The sequence below is a fragment of the Aptenodytes patagonicus genome, chromosome 25 (genome assembly GCF_965638725.1).
Source record: "Aptenodytes patagonicus chromosome 25, bAptPat1.pri.cur, whole genome shotgun sequence".
Classification (NCBI taxonomy): domain Eukaryota; kingdom Metazoa; phylum Chordata; class Aves; order Sphenisciformes; family Spheniscidae; genus Aptenodytes; species Aptenodytes patagonicus.
Window position 1 is genome coordinate 2,951,735 of NC_134973.1, and position 17,147 is coordinate 2,968,881.

Sequence of the window (17,147 nt, forward strand, 5' to 3'; positions counted from 1 at the left end):
CGCCGCGGCCCTCCCAGAGCCCGGTCTCGCGCTCAGAGAGAGGACGCGGCCGTTAGAAAGAAGAAAACATTTAATACTTTCATTCAGAGATGCAAGTCGAGATTTGTGGGTCATCTTTTTTTCCCCTAAAAACCAGGAGAAACCATTACAAAAAAAGGTCTAGCAAGTTGTCCCAGCTGACAGAACGCATTTCAATCCACCTGAGCGGGAGCCAGCGTTCCCAGGATGCGACGCCGGTCCCCGCCGGGGAGGGGACAGAGGCGAGGGCCCCGAGGACACCGGTCCCTTGGGCTCCCTGCGCTGCTGGGAGCGAGGGGGGAGCTGCCCCGTGCCCCTCGCGTCTGGGACCGGGGTCACCGGTCAGCCTGCTCGGAGCACAGCGCGGCAGGGGATCGGACATACATCGACATGCACGGTTAAAATCATTAAAAAGGGGCTGTGTAACTGTAACAGGAGCCGGGAGCAGCAGGGACAGGGACGTGCTGCAGCACGGGCCCGGTGCGGAGCTGGGGCTCGGCCCCCGGCCAGGCAGGGATGGCGCTAGCCGAGGAGGAGAGGTGCCGGAGCCCGGCCAAGGCCGAGGAAGGTGGGGGGAAGAGACCACTTTTCTAGCAAGGAAAACCACAGAGTTGAGTGAGAGATGGAGCAAGCGCTGCCGCCGCCAGGCCCCATCCCAACCCCCGTAATAAGGAACGCGCGGGGAGGCTCGGGGCTAAGGGGGTGGCAGGAGCGGCACTGAGACGTACGATACCCTTTCCCACCAAACCCAGTGGCAGAGGGGCACACTGCTCCCCCCCCAAGGAGGGTCGCTGCGGGGCAGAGGTGGGGGGCGCAGGAAAGGCACGTGAGGGTCAGCCGAGCTCCAGCCCCGCAGCCGCAAGCCCCGGTCCTGCGGCACGGAGTGCTGACGGCTCCCCCGGGGAGGGTAAGTGCAGAGCCTTCGGGGGAGAGGAGCCACGATCTGCTCTGCCCCACGGTGGGTAGACCTCGGGCTGTGGCCCAATTCCACACCCCCCCCCAAATTATCCCCCAGCTCTGACGGACTCGGTAGAGTTTGTAGTAGGAAAAGCCCAAGGTCCAGAAGCAACCTGGCTTAAAATACTTAAAATCAAGGGCAGAAGGGCACAGCCGCCCCCTTTGGAGTCAAGCTCTGCGGGGAGAGGACAGAGGGCTAACAGCAGGCAGGGGACATCCCTGCTCTGTCCCTCCGGGGCGGGGAGGGACGGCACAGAGCCCCAGGCAGGGCTCAGCACCCGCACCGCGGGGCTGGCTTAGTGTTTGACGGGTGTCGTAGTGTTGCTGTGCCACGGCATCCCTCCCCTCAGCCCCCAGGAGCGGGGAGAGCCGGGGTCCTGCGTGGGTGTTGGGCTGTAGGAAGGCTGGGCATCCGCGGGGAGAGGGGTAGTGTTCAAGGGGGTGGTGGGGGGGGGGGTTGAAGGTCTCACCCCTCGGTGAGGCTTGGGGGCTGCTTTGCCCCCCCGCCACTGGGCCGTGCGTCTCCCCGCGCTGATGCTCAGCGTGAAGGATGCATCCCGGCTCTCCCGCCTGGCTCATCCGGATGCTTGACTCAAAGGGAAGACAAAAACTGGGCAGGGAGAGGCCTGCGACAATTGTACAGCCGGGGGGGACCTGGCAGGGCGCGCAAAGTACCGAAGTTCAAGCACCAGAAGGACAAAAAAAAAAAAAAAAAAATTAAAATAACCAAATTCACGGGGAGTGGAGGGGCCGTTCGACCCTTCTGGCTTGTTCCCTGGTGGCAATCTCGCCCCGAGGTGACGCAGAGATAACACGGCCCCGCCGCCGGAGAGGGCCAGTGTCAGGATGGAGGTGGAATGGAGGCTCGGCCCCGCGCGAGCGGAGGGGGGGACGGGAGCGATGCCGTTTCACTGAGGTAGCGGAACCAGCACTTCCACGTAGTTGAGGGGGAAGAAGCCCGACTGGCCATTGATCATGCCCTCGTACCAGTTTTCGTCGATCTGGTTGGTCAGGGTGATGATGTCGCCTTCCTTGAAGCCCAGCTCGCCGTCGTTTTCAGGTTCGAAGTCGTAGAGAGCCTTGCAGCAGGGCTGGTCCAGGGGGGCTGCGGAGAGAGGTTGGGGTGGGGGGGGTGGGGGAAGAGGTGAGCCGCACCCCCTGCACACCCCCAGCCTCAAGCCGCCGGCTCTGCCGACGCCGGGGATTCCTGCCGCTCAACGCTGGCCCACGCCAGATCGGGACACAGCGCGGGATTCATCAGCTCAGCACCGGGGCTTGCACAACTGGTTTCACAACCCGGCTCTGCCCTGCCCGGGAGAAGCTGGCCCTTCACTTTGCCCCGCGATGGTAAAGCATTAACTCGGTTTTAACTCCTCACTGGCTTTTAGCTCGCTAGTTCCTCTGCCATCTTGCCGCAACCACGTCCCTCATGAGCTTCTCCCAAAGCAGAGTCCCGCTTCCAGCACCCCGTGCTGCCTGTTCCTGCCTGGACTTCCCCTGCTCTAAGCTAAACTCCAACCTAAATTAGATTAGAAAAGCCACATTATTCCTCCAGAGACGATAGAAGCTGCCGTGCAGTTAATCAGTTAGTCAACAATGGGGTTAGACATCAAGTACGTGGTGGAGGAAGACCCCGGGGGTCCCTTTAGAGAGGTCACCCCGAGCCTGAGGGTGATGGGAGGGAGAGGACTGCGACTGCCCCCCCGGGCAGAGGGGTTCAAATCAATTAGCAGCTCGGTGACGCATGCAAGGCCCCCCCCCAAAAATGGGGAGAAAACCAAAGTCTCTCTCCCACATCTCGGCTCCATGATTTAAGCGTCAGACCTTTTGACTGCGAAGGGGACATTTTTATAGCAGGGAAAGCTGCTGCTTGCTCTGTCTATGCACTAGCGTTTTGGGACGGGCAGGCACTCAGCTTTGCAGCTGTAGGGATCCTACTGAAAAGGGACTGAGCTAACAGAGACCACCGGGGTTTGCAGGGCCCCCGTTCCCCTCCCTGTTGCTCCAGAGCCTGCACAGCTCTGTGCTAGAGCTCTTCCAACCAGGGCAGGGGGAATGGCACGAACGGCAGCCAGCACATCTGGTCTGCTGAACATCCACAGCAAGAAAGGACCCAGCGTCAGAAGAGAACTCGGAAAACACCAAAAGCGGCAGCCAAGCAGGTTCATGTTTTTGAGACAACTTCCCAAAGGACCAGGCTGGTCCCACCACCGCAGCATTTCCCCTACACCAGGCTCCTCAAGTCCTCCCGCCCCGTTACTGCACCACCACGAGCTTTCCCCACCGCGATGCCTCCGAGCCGCAGACCCAGCCTGGCCTCGGGACCCCAACGGGACCCCCCCCCCGCCTCCGCCCCGGGTCCCTTCAGCAGGAACGTTGACCTGCGGACACCACGGTCACAACCCATTCGAGGCTCCTCGCTGACCGGCTGGGGCCACAAAACCCGCTCGGCGGGCCGAGACTCTACCCGCTCCCCCCAGCCTTCAGCAGTGGGGTACAGGGGGAGGGGGGCAGCACGAGCAGGAGTGGGAGAGATCCAAGCTGGGCGCTTGTAACGAGAACGGGTAAATCCTCGAGATGTCTGATACCTCGTGGAAGAGCATCTGATCCCTGTGGCCTCATGCAGGACATTCCTGCGTGATGACAGATGCTACAACTCCTCCGGGTGAGCAAAGGCCCCAGCTTTGGGGTAGTAAATACCAATATAGCGTGCCTGTTTTAATCTGGGGCTTAGCTCAAGGCTTAGCTCAGCTTAGCTTAGCTTGGGCTGTTCTGCTGGCCAGGCTCAGCACGGAGGTATTAGTGGCTCCAAGCGGCAGTGTCACGGAAGGAGGAGCAAGGAGGGATGGGGAGAGATGGTCACACATCATGCAGTGCGGAGGGAGGAAACTCACGGATACTCCTGACGGAGGCCCGGGACGGCTTGTCGGATCGGAAAGAGGAGGAAGCTGCTTCCAAACAAAAAGAGACATGCTTAAAACAACGTGAACTGGAGAGAGGGAAAGGCAGGGCCCAAAGGGAGGATCTGTTAGGAGAAACAGGGCGGCCCACATGCTGTGTTAGAAACCCGCCTGCCTTGTCGGGACCAGGGAGGGACGAATGTAGCATGACGGAAGACGGGGAGGGAGCGAGAGATGCTTCGTTTTTTCCTGTCTGCCACTGCTGGCGCTGGGTGGGCACTACAGGCGAGCGGCCCCGGGCTGGAGACCCCGCTGGGACATCCCCAAAGCCACTATAACGAAGGCTGCTGGGCCCCAAGAAAAAACAGCCCAAGTCTAGAGGCATTTCTGACTTTTTCAGAGCCCGGGCAGGCACATCCAGCACACCAGAAACATCATTTCCAGGCAGAGTAGTTCCCCTCCGTCCCCAGGAGGCTGCTCCAGAGGCACCTGTGTGCACACACACTGGACAACTTTACCTGAGACTTTGGGGGTAGGATTGCAAGAGAAGCCCCCGTTAGACTGGTCAGTGTCTCCGAAGTCATATGTCTCCCTGGGTTTGGGCTTGTATTCCCGCTTGGGGCGCGAGGAGGCCTCCCTCATTCTGGAAGAAGGAAGAGAAATGTGGATATATTGAAATATGAAACAGAATATGATGAGATCAACATGGTATTTGTTCTCCTGGGTGGCTACGCAGGGGAGCAAATTGGTTTGTAGACGAGAATCTGCACAACCCTCTGCGCTGGGGCATTTTGAAGATGGATCTTGCCCAGGGTTTGGGACCTGGTCCTTAGAGGGCCACACGCCCCAGGCTTTGCTACGGAGGTGTCTCGGGCAATTCAGGCCAGCAGAGGACACTCGTGCTGCAGTTCGAAAGCTCACACTTGGAAGGATCCTCCCAGCTCTTCTTAATTCAACCCAGACACGGGATCCACTCAGCAGTTTCTTCTACAAGGAAAGAACAGCAGGGCAGCATCGCCAAATCGCCCCGAGAAGCGGAGAGGCTGCCCTGGCTCTGTCCAAACCACCCTGCGCCGGGCTGAGGAAGGCATGTCCCCAGCTCCGCAGGGGAGCCCCGGATGCAACGAAGCCACCTCTCCTTCCTCGGCCAGGGTTTGGGGAGATCCTTGCTCAGGTGAGACAGAGCAGCAGGAATAATGACCGTGCAAGTCACGGCAGTCGCGTGAACCAGCTCGCTCGGTATTTCAACGGCACCTCTGTGTTTCTTGGCACCTCGGCAGCAACCGCACGTTCCTTGGGGCCGCTGCAGAGGTCAGGCACCCGAGGAGGGGCAGGGAGAGCAGCAAGACCAGGCAGCTCCGCGGCTCTTCCCGCTCCTGCGTGCCAGACACCCATCTGCCTTTCACCAACAGGCTCACGTGGCTCAAAACTCCAGAGCACACGCGGCAGTGCCACATCTGCGGCAGGGTCTACCAGGAGACTGCCTTGTAAATAGAAGGGAGAGCTGGAAAATGAGGGGTCTGGCGGGGGGCTCACAGGTGCCTTCCTTGAAGGAGGTGATCTAAGTGCTCTTCCGCTGGCCTGTGGCCACCACGTCATCCCCACCACGCTGCAATCACCTTCTGGTCTTCAGAGCAACTGGGAACCCTTGACGCGGACCTTTCTGGGCCACAACCATGGCCAGTCTCCAGGTACCCTCCTTATCCACAACTGAAGCTAATGGCACAAAGACTCTAGGCTAGGCACTTCCAGGTGACACGGGGTGACAGGCATGTCCAGCTCGTGACGTCTGAGCCGTCTGCTCCATCAGCACAATGCAATTTCTGACTTGATCCTGGGTCTGGCCAAAAGGCACTTCTTGGGGGACACTCCCATGCTCAACGCTCACAGTGCAAGGAGCCGCGAGCCCCGGCATGAAGGGGATTTCACCCTCCTTCTCCACCCCTGCCAAATTCAACTCCAGCCTCCCCGGGAGCAGCACACCCCGATTCAGGCAGGGGCTCAGTCCCGCAGAGACCAGCCGCCCACGGCGCAAGCACAGAGGCTTTGTTTCAGGTGTCAGAACACGCCCGTCATTGAAAGCGGGTTGTGCGGCTGACATCGCTCCCTCCAACCTGGAGGAAGTTTGGACTGAAGCTCTAGTGATTGCAAGAAGCAGCTTTAACGCCAGGGGATAGATTTAGAGGGGGAGTCAGGTATTTACAGGCAAGTACCACAGGGACAGGTTATGGCTGTGAAAACCGAGGGTGCCTACAGCACCCTGGGACTCACCTGCGCTTGAGTTTTTCCGCAAGCTCGTCCAGGATCTGCACTGCCTGCCTGTGGTAGTCCAGCTGGGCGTCCACCAAGGCCGAGAGCTGGCTCACCTGCTCGATCTGCGAGAATCACACCAAGGTGGGATGAATGGCTCTCCCCAGCTGACAGGAGACTCCTGCATTGCACACGGGGGCTGAGACCATACTGGGGAACGGGTACAAAGGGCAACTTCTCCGGGGAGATGAGGAGAAGGTTTGGGATTTCAGACACCAGAGGTCAGGCACTGGCCGAGGCTCAGCAGGACAGAGGACGCCTCCTACCACTCTCGGGGCTTCGCTAGCTGTTCAAGTCCTTCCCAAGTACCTGCCCAAACTTACTCCCACCAGCACACTGAGAAGAGACCTGTTTTGGTCAGAGGAGGCCACAGCTTCTCCTCCGGCCAAGAGCTGGATCAGGAAGAGGGGCTACAGAAAGAATAAGAGGCCCGCCAAGCCACGTGCTGGGCCCTCAGATCTGGGTATTCAGAGAGCAAAACCACACTTGAGAGTGGAAACGAGTGTCTAACGTCTGCATCCCTCGAGAGATCCCACCCTCGTGTACACAGAAACACGCAACCCGCCCGGCAGCTCTCAGCCCGGGGCAGAGGAGCCGGCGCTCCCCCCACGCACTCACATCAGTTTCTAGGAGGTTATGCATACTGGTCTCCGCTACTTCCTTGGACTCTTCAAATTTCTCCATGGCCTGTCGGAGTTCCTCATCGGGGATTTTGCCCTGTCGTTTCTTCTTGTAGTCAAAGTCCAAGCGTCTGCCTTCCAGCTTCTTGAGATGGTGCTGGGAAGAGGATGGTTATGAACAGTAAAGGAAAAGAAGGGAAAGCCAGAGACTGGGAGCAGCCAAGCTCTCCTGCTGGGAAGGCAGCTCTAGTTACAGGCCAAGTTCATTCGCCTCAGAAACCTGATCTCGGAGCACACGCTTCTGTGGCTCCCACCTTTGTTCAGACTCCAGAGAGGCTCCAGGACGTGAGAGCTGCAAGGCAGGGCTGCTGCGAGGTGACAGGGAGGAGCGGGCCGTCCGAACTCAGTTTGGCAGAGGATTACTGCATGGCTGCGGGGGGCTTTTTACTAAGAAACAACCCTCAACAAATTGAAATGGCGATACGATTTCACCCCCTTCCAGCCGAGAGCTGGAGGAAAACACCGCAGGGAGCAGCCCGGGTCTGTTCCCCATGCAAGCCTTTCGGGAAGATGAAAAGTTGGCCCGCTACTTTCAGCTCCCCAGGAGCAACGGGGATCTCTGGAGATCAGGAATTGGGACGCAGGTTCTGGGCACTGCCTCCCCTGACTGCTTACGGCAGGGCTGTTTAAATAAGCTTTACGGCGGCCTGCGGAATTGGAGTGCAGATAAATACTGAAACAGTAGATGTCGGTTATTTTATCTGGGACACCACGGTAAGCGAAAATTCACTCGAGAGAGCTGCCTTGTGAATTCCAGGTTGGGATGGATCCTATTACAAAGCCTGGCCGTGCTTTGCATGGACTTGTCTCTGTGGTAGCACACGGGAGCTACCAAGCTCCGTGTCTCCCCGGCGAGACACCGAAGGGCCTTCTTGAGATGCTGCGTTAAGAGACCTAGAGGGAAGCTTGCCCATAGCTTGAAAGTTGTGTTACAGGATCCAGGCTACTAACAGAATAGAGCCAACAGCTGTAAAGAACACTGTGAAGTTTAATGCCAGGCAGCCCAAACGTAACACGGCTGGGAGCTCACAGCACAGCGAGCCCAGAACGCATGTTGGGACGTACTCCCACAGCATCCTCCACAAGACACAGTAAATGAATCACAGAATCATAGAATCATTGAGGTTGGAAAAGACCTCTAAGATCATCGAGTCCAACCGTCGACCCAACACCCCCATGCCCACTAAACCATGTCCCTAAGCGCCTCATCTACACGTCTTTTAAATACCTCCAGGGATGGGGACTCCACCACTTCCCTGGGCAGCCTGTTCCAACGTTTAACCACTCTTGCAGTAAAGAAATTTTTCCTCGTGTCCAAAGACATGAAGAACCATTCAAACCTGCATCCAGCCGTACGAGCTGCTCAGGAGCAGTAGCAGCAGCGGTGCCGAGCAGGGAGGAAATAGTGAATGTGGGGAAAGAAAGCACGCACAGTGCAGGGGAGCAGACCCGCTCTGCGAGTCCTTGGTTCCCACCGTGACAGAGCAAGCGGTTACATGCACTAATAGCCAGGAGAGGCCAGAAACTAGAGGAGGGAAAAGCATGGTGGTGTTTACCTGGATCTCTTTCAGGTCTTTGTCACACAGGTTCTGGAGGGGATCAATAAAATTTTGTTTGACTTCAATATCCAGCGAGTCCTTCACTTCAGCCAACCGCTTCATAGATTCGCCAGCATCAAGCAGCGCGTCGCCTTCGAGTGAGAAAAGGAAGGGAAGAGAAAGGGAGAAGGGGCCAGCCAGTCAAACAGAGCCGAAGTCTGTGGCGGCTGCCTGCAGAGCCATTCTGCCAAGACCCCCAGCGTGTGCAAGCTCCGTCCCCCGTTCAACGCCCCCACATTTCTATCTGGAGAAAATCTCCGAGCCTGGCACGGAGCGAGCGGTGCCCAGCGTGAGAGCAGGCAATTGCCTGTTGGTACTGACTCCGCACAAGAGAGTTCACTAGCACGCTTCAGTTTTTTCCTCTGAAAAACAGGAACAATCTCTATCAATTACACAGAGGAAGGAAAAGGTAAAAATATTTTTAAAAGCAATTATTTTTAAACTCCCTGTTAGCTCAGGGAGTCGCTGAGCTGCTAATCGGCCATGTAGTGCTTTAACCTTGCTCTGCTCCTTGGCCACTGCCGGCAAGAGAAGCCCCGGGCAGAGGCATGTTCGGTCTGATCCAGCCTGGCCATCCTTTTGTTCAGACAATTTTAAGGCCAGAGCGCTCTGACCAACTTTTCAAGTTTCCCCAGATGCTGGCAGCAAACCTGCAGCCTTTTATTCATTTTAGACACCAACCTCTACCGGGCCAACCTCATCCCTTCTCCTCCCCTCTGAATCAGAGAGCTCAAAGTTGCTTATTGAAGCCTATCTCGTTTCATGCTTTTCTAAGGCTCCTGCCACAATGACAGCTAAGCCAGACGGACTTGCAGCAAAGCATTTTTAGTCTTGGCTTTTTATTCCAGTGGAAACCATTTATAGATTAAATTATTCCTGTGCAGCTTTGGCAAACCAACCGTTTCAGCACTACATTAGCACAGGAAAATATACAAGTGAAATAGTGGGTAAAGTGAAAACATCACTCTACTGTCCAGCTGGAAAAATAAATATACAAGAGGAATTATTTCAATTGTGATAGCTCTAGATAACCTGTCCTAGGGAGGGACGCAGTACTAACACAGAAATTTATCAAGTTAAGTGTTCCTTTAAAGAGAGGCTATTAAAGGCAATCAGGTTTAGTGTGTTCTTCTAAAAACTTCCTTCCCCCTTGCTCTCTGAAACAACTCAGGTTCCTGCAAGCCAAGAGAGATGCAGGGCTCGGAGTTGGCCAGAGACACTCTCGAGACTCCTTCGACGCTCCCACAAAGTAGCCAGAGCTTTTTGATTTTCCTGAGGCAAGAAGGCTCCTCCCTGCGCTGGAAGCCATCAGGCAGCTGTGTACTGTACCAGGTCTGTCACATGCGCAGGCTGATGTTTTAGCGGATCAAAATTGCTGTCACCGAAAGGCTTCACCCCTCCTCCTCCTCCCTGCAAGTCACACGTGGTTATGAGAAACTGCCACGCAAAAAGATTTCTTGGCTACAGCCTCCCTCTAGCAGAGCTCTAGCTGGAAACGGCACCGTAAAACTCCGCATCTCGCTCAATCTAGTTTCCATGTCACCGTTGTTCAGTTTAGCAGCAAGGAAGCATTTTTTTCCTACATGTAAATTTATCTCCGTGTTTAATAAGAAAGCATTAAGAGGTGGTTTTGCACATAATGCCATGGATTGGGATCCAGGACGCTTGGGCTCTGCTCGCCCCTTCCCCGCCGCCCCCGGGTGGAAGCCTTCGAACCTCTTTTAAGAGCCCCCAGTACTGTTAGGTGACGCAAAGGGTCACACAGCCCTTCCAGAATTTAGAGTAACAGCTTGGAAATTTGGCAGCAGCCTTCACCATCTCATCCGCACGCTCCTAGGGGGAGCTGGCCCGAGGGGACACTCACCGAAGTTGGAGTCCTCGCCCAGCTCCTTGCCGTATCGGATCATGCTCTCCCCCAGCAGCCCTTCCGACTGCGGGTAGCCGGGGTTCTTCACCTGCCCGCGGATTTTCGACATCGTGTTGAGCATGGTTAGCTTGGCTCTGGAAGCTGGCACAGAAACAGCCACAGCCGTGTTTGCAATTACTTGGACTTGCCAGCAGCTGCTGGCCACTGCCAACTTCTTTTTTTCTTTTTTTTAAAAGCTACACCCAAAGCCAAGAAGCCCTATTGTCTTCATCTACCAGAAGTATCATTTGCTACGAAAAGAGAAGTTTCTTTTCCAAGACAGCAAGCAAAAATAGTTCCCCACAGCTCGCCAGTGAAGGCCAAAGGAGTTTCCCCAGCCCTCCCATAGTCCCTGGAGTGCTCTCTGAACGAGCTGGCTGGAAGCACGCAGGACAGCAGGCTCCAGAGGCGATGCCTACAAAGCCAGCCACCCCTTCCCAGCCCAGAGACGCCACTTTTTCTGGACATCCCAAGAAAAACGGGTCCCCTTCAGGGCCTCTCTAGGTCCGAGGCAAAAGATGCGTCTGTTCTTTCACTGTTCAACAGCAACAGCAGCATCCTACAGCCCAGGAACACTGCACAGGGCAAGAGGGGTGTCAGGATCTTCACCTGAGTCGCAAAGCACCAGCGAGCCAAGAGCCAGACCCCGCTAGCTCCGCCAGCGAGGCCACAGGACGGCCACACGTATAAGATGACCCAGCACACCTCTGGTCAAGGGAGGCAGCATGCCCAATCTCAAACGTGGGCTGGTACCAGTATCTCAGGGCCAAAAAAAGTTCTCTCTGATGCCCCTCTGCCCCCTTTCCTGGAAAACTGGGGGGCAGAGGGAAGGGGACAGGAGAGGTCCAGGGACTCACCTGGGTTCGGCTGAAGGTACTCTATTGTTCTGGTCAATACTTCTGTAACCGCCTTGCTGGTCAGGTCCACTTTCTGTAGGAAAGACAAGATGACCCAGCAGCAGTGAAGTTCAGCTCAGGGCTTTGGCAAGGTCACAGGGGAGTTAGATGGGCTATTTTAGAGATTTCTCTTGTTCCCTACTCACCTTTTCCATTTCCTTGAAGTCATCGTCAAGCTTGGTCCCTTCAGCTCCTCCAACCTTCTCGCTGACCAGCTGCAGAAAAAGAACAAGGGAGGAGGAATCAGGCACGGTAGTAGCTGACTGCTTAAAGCTCCTTATACCTCATGCAGTAAGTCCCTGGGACAGGAAGGCAAGAGGGGTGGTCCAGACAGCATCTGCAAGAGAACGGAGGTGGGAGGAACAGCCCAAAGCACATCAAAAAGACGTGGCTCTTTGCTAACACTGCCCCGCTAAAAATCCGAGCATCTCCTACCCTCCCAAAGCACGGCTCAGTCCGGATATTTCTCACCCAACAGAAGCTACACAGCTCCTTAAATCACACCACACGGCTCCGACTCCAACGCTTGCTGGAAAAAGCAAGCAGCAGAATTGTCTCTCGACTCCATTTTGAGCCAAGGCTTCAGTTTCACACATGGCGAAATGCAAGTAAACAGGGAACGAACACACTCTGCTCACAGCAGCCAGCACGTGAACAGAGTCTGGAGAGAGCAAGAGACCTCTCAAAGCCCTAAACCATCACTCCTAGGGGAAATGCTGGAGGACCTCAGGATCGGGAGCACCTCAGGATCTGGAGCGCAGGGCTTTTGAATTCTTTGTAAGCGGAGGAAAAGAGATCTGCAGAAGCTACGGTAAAAGTTTTGAAATCCATTTATCGAAGCGTCTCTGACGCCTGTTCTAAAACTAGCGAAAAGGTGAGATGTTTGACAAGCTGTAAAGACAGGGCTGCTTTTGGCTATTTGTGCGAGGTGCTTATCACCGTTCTTCTAAATATCACTCGGTCCAAGAAAAGACCCCTGCTCCCTCACCATTCAACTGCCCGAGCTGAAACATAGTAAGTGCCTTATTAAATCCACCTAAAAGTGTCCTTCCCTGCAGCCCAAACAGAGAGGAACGTTTCCTTCCCAAGCCCCATGCCGGTGTGGCAAGGCAAGTGAGAGCGCCTGGGGATGCAGGACATACGGATTGGCCAAAATTAGTGATTATCTTGCCCCGAACTGGTCCAAACGGACAGCAAATCACCTATACAGACATCAAAAATGGTCTAGGAAACAGGCGCTGACTCCCAAGCATTTGACGCCTGCCGCAGGCGGGAAATTGCCAGGATTTCTCATGTTTGTAGTCAAAACTCCAGTTCTGAAGGAACAATACAGGTTTGTTTACTTCAACATCAAATACTTGATTTTATCAAGTCTTTCTTCCTTTGGAACCCTCCTGCTTCCACCGGGATTCAAAATGGTTCCTTACTTTTTTGAGGAAGGGCGGGGGGAAGCCCTTAGGTAATCATCCAGGTTCAAAAGCACTCGGAGACACCACGCCGGCCACTCCGTCCTGCCTGCTCGCACCTACCATCCAGCGCTCAGCCCCCCAAAATCAAGTTACCAAGCACGACACGCAGAAGAAATGCTTGTTATTACAAAGAAGAACAAGATCTTCAGCGTTTCAGCAAAATCCCATTTCCAGACCCCAAAATAGGGAAGAGAAAAAGAAGGTAACGAGCACGTTCAAAGACCCTCGGTACGCCAAACGCCCAGCTCTGGTGCTGAGCACAAACGTCCTTGCTCAGAGCACAGCCACGGCTGATAAGCTTCTTGCATCTTGGTAGAGAGACATCAGCAACTGCTCAACGCTGCCGAGGCGGCGCAGACATTGCAGAGAAGAGGCTGAGGAGAGCGGAGAGCTCTTCTAGCCGGCCGCCCAGCACGCAGCCGTGCAGCATCAATCACTGCAGGGCCAAAACGAGGGTTCAACGAGGTTGACAAACGAGGCAAGAGCCTCTTGGGGCCTCGCTGCACCAGGGGAAGCCTTTTTTTCCCCTCTTTCGGAGGAAGCACAGTTCAGCAGAGGACCCGAGATGCCAGACAAGGAGGGAGTGCTGTAGTTCACCCTTGACATTTAGACACTGGGGGAAAGGAAAGGGTTGCTGCTCTCCTGCTTCACCCAGCTCAGCTCTGGATTCAATTCTCCTGCTTAACTCTCAGACAAGGTCTTCACAGGTCCATGCTAGGGAGAGCATGGCAGGACAGCCCAGCCCTGCACCCTGCCATGCCGTGTCCGGCGAGCGTACGGAAGAGGCCCAAAAGGAATATTATCACCCCATAGCTGCCTGCAGATGGACAGCCGATCTGAGCGTGATTTCTTGCTTTTTTTTGGATGCCTGCTCCGCATTCGGGGTGCCAGCACACAGCCCGGCAAGCCGGCCCCGAGCTGGGGAGGCGCACGTTCCTCTTTAGACACACCGAGTCTAGAAAAAAAACCCCACGAAGCAGTTGCTCTGCCTGCCAGGACAAGCTCAGCAGAGCAAAGCTCGCTCCCAGCTGCCATCGCCTGTCCCCTGCCAAAAGTCCCGCAGCCTCCGCAACCAGAAAGGGGCACGGATCGCTTTCGCAAAGGTCGCACCTCCAGAAACCTCCTTTACTTGTCAATACACCTGGGAAGGGTGCAATTATCCCAAGCAATTCCATTCCCACTTTTCTCCACCCACCCACCCACGGATTTGCAGCCCAGAAAGCTGCAAATAAGCCCTCTGGCAGGGAGCTCTGCTGTAATCGGGGACTGCATGCCATGTCAAAGGCATTGATCACCACAGTGATTTTGGAGGCTTAACACCCTCCCAGAGAGCCGAGAGATGTGAAGGAGGGAAAAAAAACCCCTCACTTGCAGACTAATTTAATCCTCCTTTTGACGTCCAAGAAATGCTACTGGTGCCCTGCTGTGAAGGAATAATAAGATTGAGGTTCTCTCCCTGCTGGCTCTAATTAAACTGGGAGGCTTCATCACGGGAGGAAAGAAGGAGGGACTGTGTGCCATCCGCAGCAGCTCCATCCCTATCCCCACGCTCCCAAATCTGTCAGGCAGGGAGACAAACCAATGCAGATTTCCCCCACGGCGCTAGCCGAGACACGAGCCAGGAGAAGCCCTCGCCGGCTCCTTGTTTAACCTAGAGCTTCACGACGCGACGGGGAGCCAAGTTTCCAAGCGCCACATCGTGCGTCTCATCGGGCTGCCTGCACAGAGCCTGCGAACGCTGGCAAAGTAGGTGGCTGCCTTTCTCAGGCGAGCATTGAGTTCACCAGGAAGCTCGCCCTTTGCTTGCAGGATGGGAGAGGAAGGAAGCATCCACGCGCTGCCTGTAGCGTCCAGCTTGGCCCAAGTGAACCGTAAGATGGTCAGCGAAACGCTGCCGGTGCACATCCCAGCACAGCTTCCTCTGGGGAGCGGTTCGGGGGCTTTTTTGAGGATGTGGTGACAGTTCTTCTGCACTTTTATTTCTCGAGCAGCCAAGAGAAGACTTGGGACGCGTCCGTCTTCCCCTGGTTGGGGACCTAACCTCTCGCAAATGCTGCAACCAAGACAGATGTGAACCCAGGGAAGGGACTGGCAAGGCAAGACATGCGAATCATTAACCAAATTCAATGGCCCAAACACTCTCTTGCAGGCTTACGCTGAAGGGCATCAGCTGGCTCGGCGTGAAAGATGAGAACAAGTCTATACTCTCTGGTTTCTTTAATCTCCCAGCCCTGCCAGGATGGGACACATACTAAAAGGTTAAACCTGAAGCAAGCCCTGCCGCAGCTCGGAGAAGGGGCAGGGCGCGGTGACAGAGCGGAAGCCCTCAGCTGCGCTGCCACAGCAGCCGAAGCCAAATGCTTCCTAGAGCAAATATTACCACAAGGCGATACAGTTGGGCGTCACGGCCCAGCGAGACAAAAACTGCTTCAAAATGGGACGGCTGTTTACCCGGCATCCCAACCAAACCACGCCGCAGGGTGGGGGAAGAGGGCAGAGGGTGCACGCAAACTCCAACAGAGAAACCAGGAATCAATCCCTCGCCTCCCATCCACCTTTAATTAAAAGGATACTGGCAGTTAAAACGTGCCCTAGATAGTTCTGACCTGAGATCAGAGAGTAGGGAGGTGCATTTAATTCAAGGCTCCCGCGCCGTGCCGGCGTGCAGCAGCTCTCACCCCAGCAAGCATCACCAGGAGCGCGGCATCCAGCCTGCTTCATCTGCAGGAGAACTAATCCGGGGGGTTGAGATACGGCCACGTCTTGCCACCGACGGGCTGCTCTCGACCATGCTTTGCAGTTTCTGCAGCCTCGTTTTACAGAGCATCGACTCACAGGGGCTTCCATCGATTTCCTTCGCAGGGGCGTGGGAACACGAACAATATCTGACTTCCCCTCGCCGTTCAAAACCCACCGAAGGGCTGCGCATGGTGGAGGATCTTCGGAAATGAAAGACCTATTGTTTAAACTAACTACTGCGGCAGGAGGTTGGCTACAGGGAGAGGCAGGAATGGTATGTGTACACAGAGGGGGAAGAAAGGCGCGATGAAGAAGAAGGCTTCTCTTTTACAGCTGGGAGTGGGAGAGAAACAAGAGAGGGCTGCGCAGCCGCTCCCAACTTACGACACAAAATCCACACACCTCTCCTCAAACCCCACCATTCCTTCATCTCATCTGCTCAACTGCTGCCCAGCTCCAGGACGAGCTGGCAGTAAATAAAGAAACCTGAGCGACCATCTCTTGCTATACTGCGCCGGACATCCTTACATGAACCAGATGAATCAGACAGACAGGTATCAGTCATCTGCTGCTGCCCACGCCGTCACCGAAACCCAAACAGATCCCAAAGGCCTGGAGAAGGACCCTGACACACCCGCTCCCACCCCAAAGCCTCATTTCCCTCGTTGCTGGCTGCAGCATCACCCCCATTAACATTCCTGCCAGGAGCACAAGGCCCAGCACATTTCGCCACGCGTCGGGTGCGTTTGGCCTGGATGTATTTAGGAGCACGGAAGATTGGGAGAGGTTTTGTGAGCAGTGGATGAGGCTGTTCCCCGAGAGGAGATGGGCAGTCCCAGCTCGGAGCAGTGGGATAGGCGGTCCTGCACCGTGGCCTGGCTGCGTCGCTCCCAGGGGCTGCCGTTGGCAGAGGTGTGAAAGATGCGTAGGAAAAAAAAAAAAAAGAAAAAGGAGATTTTTGTACAGCAGCATCAGCAAAATTCATGACACACTGAGAGGGAAGACGCCATCAGCTAAACTTCCCCCAGCCGAGGAACGCCTGCAAGGCACCTCGAAACCCGGAGGAGGGCAGGTTTGCAGCACACCCCACCCTGCAGGTCCTCGTCTGCCCAACCCGCGGATGCGGGAGCCGCAAGTCGGCGTCATTTTCTGCTAATAAGCAGCTTTCCCATGGGACTTTACACACCTGATTTTGATATTCTGCTCTTTAGACATTTTAAAACGGGAAATTATCCCTAACTCCCTCAGCCTCAAACAAGCAAAACACACCAAGAGAAACACAAAAACTATTTTTTTTTTTTTTTAAAAAACCCTTGCTTTCTTTTTCCATAGCAAACAGTCAGCCCTATTTATAACGCATCAAACACACACCATGCTTCCATTCAAAACACTTGCCCGCAGCAGAATTAAAATCTTATCCCTCCAGATGCTGGCGTATCAAAGCCTTCCTCTTCCTCCCCACCACCCTCCACCTCTCAACAGAAAGTTCCCTTCGAGAAATAAAAAAAAAAAAACCACAGAGGAGCAAACAGACAAGCAGCCCTGCCCTGGCTCCCTTCATCAGGAAAGAGCAAGTCCAGTGGAAAAAGCCAGCCCACAAAATAATTTAAAAAGGTGCTGTAAATGTTTTGAACCCCAGATGAAGAGGGCTTGAGTACAACACGACAGCCTGGT

General features: G+C 55.2%; 1 protein-coding gene across 5 annotated transcripts in view; it reads right to left on the reverse strand.

Moving 5' to 3' along the window:
• Window positions 1-52: 52 nt before the first annotated feature.
• SH3GL1 (SH3 domain containing GRB2 like 1, endophilin A2) overlaps window positions 53-17,147 on the reverse strand; it is a 33,596-nt gene continuing 16,501 nt past the window's right edge. For 4 of the 5 annotated variants that reach the window (XM_076359283.1, XM_076359281.1, XM_076359282.1 and 1 more), the window contains exons 2-10: window positions 11,412-11,480; window positions 11,227-11,299; window positions 10,328-10,471; window positions 8,422-8,555; window positions 6,804-6,962; window positions 6,147-6,250; window positions 4,394-4,518; window positions 3,870-3,923; window positions 53-2,080 (exon numbers count right to left, since the gene is read on the reverse strand). In XM_076359283.1, coding sequence (XP_076215398.1) covers window positions 1,884-2,080; window positions 3,870-3,923; window positions 4,394-4,518; window positions 6,147-6,250; window positions 6,804-6,962; window positions 8,422-8,555; window positions 10,328-10,471; window positions 11,227-11,299; window positions 11,412-11,420 — 999 coding nt within the window. In that variant the 5' untranslated portion in view covers window positions 11,421-11,480 and the 3' untranslated portion in view covers window positions 53-1,883. The remainder of the gene's footprint in view (window positions 2,081-3,869; window positions 3,924-4,393; window positions 4,519-6,146; window positions 6,251-6,803; window positions 6,963-8,421; window positions 8,556-10,327; window positions 10,472-11,226; window positions 11,300-11,411; window positions 11,481-17,147) is intronic. The other variant, XM_076359280.1, reaches the window with a different exon arrangement.